Below are 13,791 nucleotides of genomic sequence, written 5' to 3'. Positions count from 1 at the left end.
CATTTTTAGAATGAAGCAATATTCCTGTTCTCTCTTCCTCTTTTTCTTCCTCTTTCTCTCCTCTCCTTTTTTACTTTTCAACATCCTAGTTCCTCACCTCTACTCAATACATTCCTCTGAACACCTGATTCCTTGTGATTCTCCCGTCCCACTGAAACCTCCAATCCATTAAAAAAAAAAAGATGAATCATTCTACCAAAAAGATACATGCACTCATATGTTCATCACAGCACTATTAAAAAAAAAGAAGAAGAAATATCTGTTATTTACAGCAACATGGATGAAACTGGAGATCATTATATTAAATGAAGGACGCCTGGCACAGAAACACAAATATCACAGGTTCTCACTCAGATGTGGAATCTGAAAAAGTGGATCTCATGGTAGTAGAGGGTAGAAAGGTGGTTACTAGATGCTGAAAAGTGTGGAGGAAGGAGAGGGGAGGTCAAGAGATCGAGACCATCCTGGTCAACATGGTGAAACCCCATCTCTACTAAAAATACAGAAAATTAGCTGGGCATGGTGGCACGTGCCTGTAATCCCAGCCACTCAGGAGGCTGAGGCAGGGGAATTGCCTGAACCCAGGAGGTGGAGGTTGTGGTGAGCCGAGATGGCACCATTGCACTCCAGTCTGGGTAACAACAGCGAAACTCCATGTCAAAAAAAAACCCAAAAAACTGTTAGATAGAAAGTATAGGCTAGTATTCAATAATATAGTAGGGAGACTATAGTTAGCTATAATTTATTGTATATTTCAAAAATGTCTAGAAAAAATAATTGAAATGTTCCCAACACAAAGAAAAGATACATGTTTGAGGTGACGTATAAGCCAGTTACCCTGATTTTATCACACACACACACACACACACACACACAAAAAGAAACAATTTCAAGAGATCTATTATACAGGCTGGTGACTATAATTAACAAGCATGCATAGTATGCCTGATTAATTTCTGAGAGTAGATTTTAAATGTTCTCATCACAAAAAAATGGTTAAGTTGTTTGGTGATGGACATATTAGCTTGATTTAATCATTTCACAATGTATGGATATATCAAAATGTTACCTTGCATATCATAAATGCTACGATTTGTCATTCATGTATACAAAATAAATTTAAAACAAGAATTAGAGCCTGGTCCCATCTTTGACAAAAAAAAAATCTTTCAACCAAAAATCCTTAATTTTTGGTTCATGTGTGCTCATATCACTTGTGGAGGACATGCACTGATGCTAAAGCAAATGGAACTGCAGTTTCTGCAACTTAAGCAAAAACTAATCTAGTCTGAAATGGAATCTCGTTATTCGTCATGAGACAATTTAGGCTTCATTACAGAAAATACATGATGCCAATAAATGCCCTCATATTTGTTAGTTGTATGAGGGCACAAAGACTATCTGTGTTTGAAATGATACACCAAAATTTTCCACTTAAATAATTTAAAAAGTGTTTAGTACATGTGTGTAGACATATTCACTAGGCATATTAGATTATTATTATTTTTTTGTTTAATAAAAACCAGTCCAATGGAGAGACTTCTCTAGGATTGCTGATGTCCCAAATTATCATCAGAAGTTTTGAGTACAAAGCTGAGAGTCTAACGTCCATGGAGGAAAGAAGGATGGCAAAAGGGCTGGGTACACGGGCACAGATTCACAAGTGGCCTCACTTTGTATTCTAGGAACAGGATCTTCTTTCACAGTTTATCTAATTTGATAGACTTGTTCTTAATGTCAGTGGCCCTGCTCTTTTGTTTTTTCTCCAGAATGGGCTCTTGGGAAAAAGATTTATGGGTAACTAGCGTAACAATTTTAAAGGTCTGTATGTGGTGAAAGGATTCAATAGATTAAAAGGAAGCCCTTGATCAAACAGAGAGGAGAGCAATGTGTTTTATGAATGCCTACTATGTGCAAGACGTGGTGCTCTACCAACATGCTGAATTTAATTCTGACAACTCTGCATTAAATGGATGCTCATATTCCCATTCTAAGATAAGGATCTAGACCCTGACAACTTAGGTTACTCATTGGCAGTCATGCCCTTGGCAAGTGACAGAGCTCAGTGGGTTTCAAATGCCACTCTATGACCTGGCACTTTCCCAACAGAATGCTCATTGGTCCTTGTCAAAGTCAGGGTGTAAATGGACCATTCAGTGAGATTTTTTTAAAAAAACTCTACATATTCTTTTGGAAAATTATTTTATTCTGAGATTATTCTCTTTTTCATTGAAGTGAACATGTCTTTAAAAAATAAAATTAATACACATTGATGGGAAATTCCTTGATAATATTCTTTTCCTGGCAAAATAAGGAGCTAGTAACCCTAGGTCAGTGTCCCAGGTATTTTTTGAAATTTTGCCAGGTCATAAAATCCCAAGGCATGGAAATATTCATTGTAGCTGGACTTGAACCCAGGTTCAAATACTGTTTTGTTTCTACCATGCTGCTTTCTATATGCTCAAATGGATTCAGACAATTCTGAAGGCACATAGAAGTACACTCTATCTTTTACACTCTAGAACAGCACTGTCCAATAGAATATTTCTGCAATATTCTATTTCTGCAACAGAATATTTCTGCAGTATTCTATTTCTGCAACAGAATATCCTGCAAGACTCTTTCTCAGTTCTGTATATGCTATCCACTAGCTAAACACACACACACACACACACACACACACACACACACACACACACCAATCCACACAAGCAAAACTGACGACCTTGGTGGTTATAACAAATTCGATTTGAAGTTCTGTAAGTACCAAAGAAAGAATGTTTTGAGACAGGAAATATGAGGTCTGTGTGCAGCTTTGTTCTCCCTTGGGAGTGAAACAGCAAGTTAAAAAATTTTGGAACTGGGATCATTCATGACATTTACTGGGAGACAATGTCATTTACTGAATTGCTGAAATGATTTCTTGTCACATCACAACTTTCCACATTTATAGAGGAGTGAGCAGCTATTCTTTCTCTTTCTGCTCTTAAGTTGCCAGCATCTAAAGAGAGGGTTGTAGGAACTGACACATTACATATGTTTAGATACAGTTTTCCAGTATTCAGTGTCAGCAAATTTTTCTTGACCCAAGGTTAGGAAAAACCATAAAGTCTCATGACAATTAACAGTAAGTGGACACGAAGCCTGGGAGATGCTGCAGGAGGCAGATGGAATAATTGGGGATGTTTCCTCAGATACCACAAACTACCAGGAATCCAAGAGCAAAGCCCAGTGGCTGATATTCCTTACTTACTTTTCTAAAGAAAAACCATGGGTCTGCTTGATGCCTTCTTTCTATTTATTTGTAAAAGCATATCTTTAGATGATTCATATTGCAAGGATTTAGACAGAATGATTTAGTAACACTCCTTGGAATATCTTATCTCAAGAAACACATCATATAAATGTTCCAGCAGTATGACTGTTTTTCCTTATATGGCTTAGAAAACAGTAAAGGAGACACTGAGAACAATTCATTAAGGAGCTACAACTGACAAGCAAAAGTAAATATTTAAAGTGATAGATGTGTAAGTGAAAACAAGTATAGAAATCTCAGTGTTGGCTGGAAACATCTACTTTTCTATCTAGAATTTTAAAAAAGTAAATAAAGACAAGAATGCATGCTTCAAACAAAGTTTTATGTCTCATTTTCAAGGACCAATGGTGTCTTCAATTTGGATACTCTGGCATGGAGTAGGTGCCAATGATATTTTTTAAATGAGTAAAACAATGACACTCATTCAAAAATGCACACCAATTAATACACACCTGTATTTAGAATGCGGTGGAAAACACCTATTGGTTATCTCCAGTAGAAATCAACTTTCTTCCTCTCCCCAGCATGCCACCATATGCACCACTGTCAAGATTTAAAGTTCAGGCTATGAGTAGTGGCTCTTGCCTGTAATTTCAGCACTTTGGGAGGCCAAAGCAGGAGTGTTGCTTGAGCTCAGGAATTAGAGATCAGCTTGGCAACAGAGCAAAACCTCATTTCTGTTAACAAGTTTAAAAATTTAGCCAGGTGTGATGGCATTCCCCTGTGTTTGGGCTACTAGGGACACTGACATGGGAGAATCACTTGAGCCCAGGAGCTCAAGGCTACAACGAGCTGTGATTATACTTCTGGACTCCAGCCTGGGCAACAGAGTGACTCTGTCTCAAAAAAAATTTTTTTCAAAATATTTCTGTTTTGCAATACACTGAAGCATGGTTTTGATTTTAGTCTTCTTTAATACACAGAGGGAAGAGGGTTGAGATAAAGTAAGTGAGAGCCTCTAGGTACAATATCCACAGTCGAGTAAACCAGTATCGAGATCTGTAATGGCCATTTGAGAGGCAGCTGGGCGCGGTGGCTCAAGCCTGTAATCCCAGCACTTTGGGAGGCCGAGGCGGGTGGATCACGAGGTCAAGAGATCGAGACCATCCTGGTCAACATCGTGAAACCCTCTCTCTACTAAAAATACAAAAAATTAGCTGGGCACTGTGGCGCATGCCTGTAATCCCAGCTACTCAGGAGGCTGAGGTAGAATTGCCTGAACCCAGGGGGTGGAGGTTGCAGTGAGCCGAGATCGCGCCATTGCCCTCCAGCCTAGGTAACAAAGAGCGAAACTCCGTCTCAAAAAATAAAATAAAATAAAATATCAAGAGGCAGGAAGAGTCAGTAATTTTCAACTGTGGGTTCTTTTCTAGGGGCTATGTGGTATTGAGAGCACTATCCAGGTTACTGGACTAGTTTTTTTCTTTTGAAATGGTCGTCAAACTTTCTTTATTTTAGTTAGTTTATTTCACACATAATTTGCTCTTAGAGACTGTATTCTTTTGGTATGCACTGAAAACTAGGCTAATCTTCCTTGACTGAGGCCAATTCAAGTTTACTTTCTTCTGGCAGAAATTCAATGTCTCATAGGATTGTGGAATAATTGCTTTTGTAATTAAACTATCCTTTCTCCTTGTATTTTTTTTTAAAGAAAGTAGATGTTATCCTTTGAAATGTATTAAATCTGAGGTACAAGTATAATTATATAATCAGTGTTCATAAGTTTAAATAATTCATCTTCACACTCTTTCTCTTGTGTACAGGAGTTGAGGAAAACTCACATAATTTTTTTAGTTTTTTTTTTTTTTTTTTTTTTTTAACATTTAAAAGTGAGTTCAGTCTGTAATCCCAGAACTTTGGGAGGCCAAGGTGGGAGGATCACTTGAGGTCAGGAGTTTGAGAGCAGCCTGGCCAATATGGTGAAACCTCATTTCAACTAAAAAAAAAAAAGCCAGGCATGGTGGTGGGCATCTGTAATCCCAGCTACAGGGGAGGCTGAGGCAGGAGGATCCCTTGAACCTGGGAGGCAGAAGATGCAGTGAGCTGAGATTGTGTCACTGCACTCCAGCCAGGATGACAGGGTGAGACTCCATCTCAAAACAAACAACCAAAAAAAGTAAGTTCAAATACTGAGGAACATAGTGGGTATAAAAGGAGATGTAGAAAAGAAAATGGTATGCTCAGTATTAGCACAAAGCCCTAGAGCTAGAATTGCAGCAGCCTTGTCATATAAACAATGAATTCCTGTTATGTTTGGTCAGTCTTCACTTCTTTTTCCCTCTGCTTCAACAACTTTTTATGACTAACATTTATCCCTCCGTATCTCCTAAGACTTCAGTACATATCTATTATTTTGGCAGTAATAACAAGGAGATATTACTACAAATAACTCAATTAATTTGTTATTTTAAAGGTTACAGCACTGGCAATGATACTCAGGTGTGTTGACACCATCTCACTGTGGTAATGCATCAAAATCCACCTATTTTTACCCTGTGGCATTAAAAACATTACCATTTAAAATGGCTAAACATCAGGATTTCATTTTTATGATTTTTTGAAAGTATGAGATTAGGAATATAAAATGTCTATTCAGCTAATATTTTAAATACCCCAGTTCAAGGATTGAAGAAACATGTTTAGCTAATTTATAAGACCTATTTTACAATTCATGAAACTTTTAAAAAACAATTAGAAATACAATGACCTAAATGAATGAATAAATGGCAAAAAAGCAGTATTTTTAAACAAGAGGATAGCAAAAAGGTATTCTGGTAGCAGATGACTGCAGAAATTCTGCCAATAAACTTCTTCAGATTTAATAGCTAGTATTAATGCCTGCATCAACACTGCGAATCCTACTAGCAACAGGGGCCAGCATACAGGAATGGAAGAAAAAGCCTAGTTTATCTATATCATTACCAAAATAATATCATATTTGATAATAAAATATTTTGGCTATCTAAGATCCTAACATAATTAAGAAAAATATAAATTCTCTACTCTAGAGCACATCATATAGTTCACAGCTTTGAAATTGTTATTTTTCTTCCTCTTAAAAAAATTCTCTCACATAGAGATCTGATTTATCCTAATCCTTTTGTTTTTCTTGAGACAGTGTCTCACTCTGTCATCCAGGCTGGAGTGAAGTGGCATGACTGTGGCTCACTACAACCTCAACATCCTGGGCTCAAATGATCCTTCCACTTCAGCCTCCCAAATAGCTGAGACTACAGGGACCCACTGCCATGCCCAGCTAATTTTTGTATTTTTTGTAGAGACAGGGTTTCACCATCTTGCCTAAGCTGGTCTCGAACTCCTCAGCTCAAGCTATCTGCTTGCCTTGGCCTGCCAAAGTGCTAGGATTACAGACGTGAACCACCACACCTAGCCTGATTTAGTTCTAAATTCTTAAGACATGAATAAACACCTAATCCAAAGATTCTCATACGTTCTCAGTACATGGTGCCCTTAATATCTCAATTTTTTTTAACAGCACTCCACTGTTATAACAGAAATAACTAATAGCTCCAATTACTAAATAGTTAAGTCCAAATAATTTAATAAAGTTTTGTTCTAACCGTTTAGCGTCCAACGAGCACTATGTCATTTTCTCATTTTGGAATGAGATTGGACATTGCCTACCTTATTTTTTGTTGCACATTGATTTTTTGCTCAGCACTTGATTTTTATCCAGCAATTGCTAAAAACCCAATTTTGCAAAGATATGATGTCACAGAAGGGAACATCATGATCTTAATTGGAAACTGGGAACTATTTCAAGCTATTAGTTTTCCAGGTGGTTGACAGATGTTTTTGTGTTTTTTGTGAAAATTTAAAATAACCCTTACACCCATGTATATTCCCTCTGTTGCCTCAGCACATGTTTTGAGAATGCTGGCCCTAGTCCCATCACTCCTACACCATAGGGTGAGCGGTGAGGATACCTGCCCACTTGGGGAAAAAACTCAGGAACTGGGGAAGAGATGATTTGACCATAGTACCTTTCTGTGTTTGGTTAATGGAAGAAGGCTTTCAAGATAGTGAATTAATATGCTTTTGAAATGTTCATTAGCATAATATTGTCTTGCAGTCTAGCTAGAAGGTAACTACAAACTTTTCCTATAGATCCCATGAGAACTAGAACCTTTGTAATGCAACATGTCTTTTTATTTATATTCTTCCTAGTAAGACCAGGGAAGAATAATAATCTGGAATAAAAGATACAAATAGACGTAAAGGCAATTCTTCTTCCTTTTTTCAACTCAGGACTAGAAGCAATACCACTCTTATACTCAGCAGGCAAAAGAAGTAGAGAGGCGTGGCTGTGGCTGAAAACACATATTAGAGGCCCAAGAAGTGGTGCGGGACTTGTTAACTGCTAAAGAAAGGATAGTAGTTCGACATGGGGGGTAGGGAGAGTATTATCCACTAGGTGAGAAAATGCCCCAATGGGCTACCTCGAAGGCCTGATCAATGAGGTCTGAGACATCTAGAAAGCGCATGGGGATAACTTAGCTAGATTCCCAAGTATGCTTCAGCTTTTATGGTATATCAAGTCTACTCACTTCCTCCTTTCTGTTCACTGCCCCTCTGAATGCATTCCCCTGACCCCATATTCTGTGTGCAGAAGCAATGTCTATGAATGTGAGTGAAGAGCCGATTGGATCATCTTTGCATTCTATGTTGGTGTTAATTCAACAGAGGATGGGGAATAGAGGGTCTGTCATCCTGGTGAATTGAATATTTCTTAAAACTTAAGTAGTTTGATAACTAACTTATATTCAATAAATTCATAGTTTTGTGACAATTCTATTTATCTTGTCTCTGCTAATTCTCTTAATCTTTGCAATGTATCATATCTTTGTGTGTTTCCAAATACAGACATTATATTACTGGATGATGGGAAACAACAGAAATGACTGTTATTTAGATGCTGAAATATTAAGAAGACAAAAATATTGTCTATTTACACTGCAATTTTCTTCATGACATCACTTGGGCACCTTTTGTTTTCTAGTTGTTTTTACCATTATAAAAAACCCTTTTTACTGTTAGTGGTAATTCAAATTTATTTTCATGTGTTTATTTATTAGACTCATGCTAACACTACATTTTTCTTTTTCTTATATTTCTTAAGCATTAAGTTGCTACTGCATCACCTATATTTAACAAACTGTGTGATGGTCTTTGAGCAGAAGTGGCCAGGAACTTCTCCTCTGCCTTATATAAGCTAATTTTTTAGATTCTGAGGTTAGCCTAGTACTACATACTTGTATACATTTTCTGAGAGTTGGTTGAATATTTACTTTGTTACCTCTTTGAGCTGTTATTTTATTCTTAATCAAATCTTCATAGTACTATATAATTCATTGGTTTAATACATTTGATCAACAGGTACTTCTGTTTCTCAGCATTTTTTGAGTAGTTTTTGCTGTAGTAATATACAGTATTTTATTTACAATGGCATTATCAAAATTATGTGCTCCTAGAAATGATCAAAATGCTTGTTTATTTTATTTATTTATTTTTTTAACAAAAGATTAAGCTCACTGGACTTTGACTCTCTAATCTGTAAAACGGCATAATTATGTCCCTATCAAAAGGACTGTGAGTATATCAAATGAGATAACTGGTGTGAAAATACTTGGGAAAGTTGATGACAAATAAATATACACACACCATGTATGTTATGATTCTTATTACTACCATCTTTAACTGATTTGTTCTTCAGCTGTTTCACTGGTTTCTATTTATAGAGGATAAGATGATATCCTATCTACTAGGAAGGAATTCTTTTCCTTTTTTTCACTTTTCCAGTATAGTAAATAGTTATATTTAAAATTAAAGAGTATTTACAGGTTTTCTAAAACAGTTCAATGAAATAGATAACCACAAACCTTCATTTTAAATACCCTTCATTAGGTACGTACTGTTTGTGTTTGAAATTTCTAAGAAATTTTCTCAATAGGAAAGCTTAACTAGAAAAATTAACATAAAATCATCAAGTAATTAAATATATTATAACATCATTCTCTATAAAGCGTAGTTGAATTATAGACATCAGACAGTCTTTATAGCATTCTTGTGAACTAGGTAAGGCAAGAAAATTAAAGTTTACACATGGCATATGAGGATTCGAATTAAGAGAAGGCATAGTCCTTTGTGGTGGAAGATATGTATAGTGTCAGATTAAATGTTACAATAGTAATTATTTATTATATTTACTTTTCTTTCCACATAAAATTAATCTCTGGCAGAAAGAATGCTTTCTAGGAGTCAGTGTCAAAGGAACATCTTTCTACTCCAATGTAAATATCCAGGGAGAATGGCAAAGCTAAACATGTCAACACATCATTTTTCAGCAGCATATAGAGTTGACTTTTGGTCTGATGAAACTCGTCATTCCTACCTGGGTCTGATCAGATAAAGAAACTCTTGAGGCACACAGCAAAATGAGGTCATCCTTGCAAGTTTGATTTTGAAATAAAAGCATTTCATATTTAAATATAAAATGCTGTAAGATTTTCATAAATACCTACATATGTTTAATATTTACTAAATAGAGTGTATGAAAGAAATAATCTATCCAAAACTGAGCTTACTACAATTTATAAAGGTAGAACACATAACTATATAAATGGTCTCCACTGACTCACTGTAAGTTTTCCCCTTTCCTTTATCAATTCCAAGGCTGAGTCGCCTTTGATGAAGTTGGATTAGATGACTTTCAATTCAGTCATTTGCCTATTTAATATTGTTTATTATTATCTATGGGGCTGGTCAGTATTCTACCCTGTCCCCTTTTTTGATCTGCATAGTGGCTTTTTAAAGCCTTTCCCTTTCTTCTCAAGCTGCCCCATCCCTCTCTCCTCTGGCTGTTGACGGCTGTACCTTCTACTTTTACATTCATTCATTTGGAGATGGAAGAGTAGAATGTTTAGAGAACTCATGGCTAATATCGCTAAACATTTCTTTTCATCATCTTCTTTTTTTCTTGCTTCTTCTTTCTTTTCTTTTTTCCTTTCTGTTCTTTTCCTTCAGACACAGTCTTGTCTTGCTCTGTCACCCAGGCTGGAGTGCAGTGGCATGATCATAGCTCACTGCCGGGCTCAAGCAATCCTCCTATCTCAGTCTCCAGAGTAGCTGGGACTAAAGGTGCATGATAATTTTTATTTTATTTTTAGTAGAGACATGCCATACCCATGCACAGCTAATTTTTTTATTTTATTTTATTTTTAGTAGAGATACGGTCTTACTATGTTGGTCAGATAGGTCTTCTTTGTCCTTCCAAAAGCAAATAGTTCTGGTATCTACTACTTTTCCAAGGATAGTCTCCTTACTTCAGCTCATGATCTCATCTTTGTCAGCAACTACAGCTCCATCTTTAACCCTTTTTTCCTCTTGAATTTTAGTCTCTTTCTATCTCCTAGACCCTTCCCTCAGCTCAAATATCCTGAATTCAAAAAAAAGTCTCTGTCAGGCAGCCTTAGTTCTCTCTTCCTGCTTCACTCATCAGCCTTTCGAAGAGATGCCTGGGCTTGCTCACATTTCTACTTTCAATTCATTCCTTAACCCAGGGGCTCCTGATGCTCTTCCCTGAATATGACGCTCCACTCAACTGTCATTCAAAAACCTAGTAAATATGGAAGGTCACTGTTCTCATTTTTCCTGGTCTTCTGGACTGTTATTTCTGTTTGCTGTCCTGGTACTTTAACTGCTGTCTTGTTTCCCGTAGCCTCATCATGTACAAGTCAAATTCATCACCTGTTATCTGCCACGTTTTCTGCTCCTTGTTTCTCATGTCCACATCACCATTTAATAGTCTTTCATGGCCAAAACATCAGCATTCTCTTTGATTCTCCTTCTCCACTCGTTGTCTCCCAACATACATACATACATCTCTCTCTCTCTCTCTCTCTCTCACACACACACTCTCTCTCTCTCTCTCTCTCTCAGCCTCTTGCATCTGAACCAACTCTTTGCTCCACTGCCATCACTCCCTTGACCTAGCTCTTCATCATATTTAGCCTGCCTTACTTCTGTGAATTTTGACATGAAATACTTCCCTGTAGTCAGTTCGCTACACAATCATTCAACAACAGAGTCAGAATATCATCATGCCAAACCCAGCTAAAAACCTCTGTGGCTCTCCAGTCCCATAGGCTGTATTTGAATCTTTCTTCTCTCTTGCCAGGTTTCACTATTCACATCAAACAGATTGTCATTCCTTAGTTCAGCTGTAATTTTCCATGCCTCACACTTAGCAAGTATTGTTTCCTTAGCCCAGTGTTTCCAGTACCTTTCCCTTGGGTGGAAAACTCTCCATCTCCTCTCTAAGTTCCTGCAGTGCCTCAAGGATGGCCCCTGGAATTGTATTGCAATGGTCTAACACATGCCAGACCTCACAACTCCACAGATCGAGAGCTTTAAATACATAGTATTTGCTCAAGAAGCATTCTCATTATGTGTGAATGAATAAATGTCTTGAATTTCAAATATAAGAAAGTGAGATAAAAATAATGTAGAAATAGGGCCACTAGGAATAGAAAGTTGTTTAGGGATGAAGAAGGATAGACATCAATAATACAACTGCTAATCAAACAGCAACTATAGTTTGTAAAAATGAGCAAAATATGATTTCATTTCTAGAACCCCATGTAGACCTATTGCAATACCCTGATGCTCTGTTAGAAGAGCAAGAATAATCCTAGACAGACAGGGGTCCCATACAGTCTAATTCTTATAAGATAAATTGCAGCCTGTTATGAGTTTTTGAGATGGGTGTCATAAAAACATGGTGCATGTTATTGGGCAAATGTATAAACCAAGAGGGAAAAATGAAGATCAATTCTACGCAGAGGCAGAGGTGCCACAAATGATAGTGCGAGTACTGAGTGAGAGTAAAGACCTATGTAGAAAAACATGAAGATACAACGAGAAGGAAATGCATTGAGAAAATGAGCAAGTGATGGTATATGATCTGCAAACCTGCTTGTCAGTTTTCATTATTTTCCAAGCTGTACTATGTCTTAAATGATATTCAAGTCTGTCTAATGTTTTCTGTGCTTGCCTCTAATGATCCTTACATAATAATTGGTTTAATTTTGGCAAAACCCCACAAAGATTTCTTAAACAAGCTGGCAAACCAGTGCTAACATCTGTACATACATCAATTGAAATATATTCAAAATGCTATATAGTGTGTTATCACAGGAATTTTCAAACTGAGTTGAAAGCTTTTCAAAATATTAGAAAATATCCATGTAGTTGGTAGCTAAAACTCAGTTTCTACATAAAGATGAGCTAATGATTAAGTGTTAGTTTTCATTAAAAATTCTCAGTTTTCCCAGAAAGGGTATTTTCTGGGAAAATAAATGCATGTGTATGTGTGTGTACGTGTGTGTGTGTGTGTGTGTGTGTGTGAATCAAGAGTGACAGTGCACTCAAGTTAAATCTACCATTCATTTCTAGCTTGCATAATTTTATTCATATTCTTTCTATATTGGAAAAGAGTGATTCAGTTGAACAAAAGTCATTGGGTTTATTAAATCATCAACTCTAGATATAAATTTACTTGGTTTTCTGTAGGAGCTCCCTCTTCTCTTTGCCAACCCTTTTACTTACATATCACTAGCAATGGAGGAGTTTCGGGACATAGACTTTGGAGAGAGGTCATAATCGCTGTCTGATCGATACAGGAAGGACTCCCGGCGTTGACTGTGGACAAAATTTGCTTGGAGAATTAGCCCAGATCCAGGGCTGGTCATGGGATCCAAGGGACTCCGTCCCGCAGATGTGCCATTGTCCACATCAAAACTGTAAAGGAAAGAGAAGGAATTATGTTGCTGTGAACATTCAAATGCATGTTGATATTTTCACAAAGCATTTAGCTTCAGCTGAGGAACTGACTGTGGAATTAGGAGGAATCAAATTTATACCTAATTCCTACCATTAAGATATGATTATATGAAATACATAAAAGAAAAACACATTGACTTCACATTCTTATTTTCCTGGATACTCTTGCTAATTGACCAGATACAAGATATAGGTTTTTCCAAACTCAACTTCAGTTAAAAGGGAAACATTCTGCAAAAAATAATCTTCTAAGTATAAAATTCCTTTTGGAAAATAACAAATACAAAGCAATTCATTAAATATTTGAATTCGATTCAACAAATGCCCATGTTGTGCCTAATGCTGTTCTCCCAAGCCTGGGCTTCTCTCTCCACACTCCTACCCTACTACATTTATCTGAGCATTAATTTCTGTTGTACCCACTTCCTTCCATCCCTACTACCAATATTTTAAATTCAGGTCTTCATCACAGTTCACCTATGTTATTATAACAACCTTTATATTAGTGTCTTGAATCCATTTTCTACTGTCATTCTTCAGTTTAAAGCTTTTTAGTAACTCACTCTTGCCCTCAGGTTGAAGTCCAACCATCTGCTCTCAATTACAATTAGTTG

General features: G+C 36.8%; 1 protein-coding gene across 14 annotated transcripts in view; it reads right to left on the bottom strand.

Annotated features, from left to right (window-relative positions):
- Nucleotides 1-13,791, bottom strand: part of PDE4D (phosphodiesterase 4D) — a 1,594,380-nt gene that overhangs the window by 252,801 nt on the left and 1,327,788 nt on the right. For all 14 annotated transcript variants that reach the window (XM_078365479.1, XM_078365477.1, XM_078365476.1 and 11 more), the window contains one exon: nucleotides 12,944-13,135. In XM_078365479.1, coding sequence (XP_078221605.1) covers nucleotides 12,944-13,135 — 192 coding nt within the window. The remainder of the gene's footprint in view (nucleotides 1-12,943; nucleotides 13,136-13,791) is intronic.

This window comes from Callithrix jacchus, chromosome 2 (genome assembly GCF_049354715.1).
Source record: "Callithrix jacchus isolate 240 chromosome 2, calJac240_pri, whole genome shotgun sequence".
NCBI lineage: Eukaryota > Metazoa > Chordata > Mammalia > Primates > Cebidae > Callithrix > Callithrix jacchus.
The sequence above is the reverse complement of the archived record's forward strand: the minus strand, read 5'-3'. Positions and strand labels throughout refer to the sequence as shown.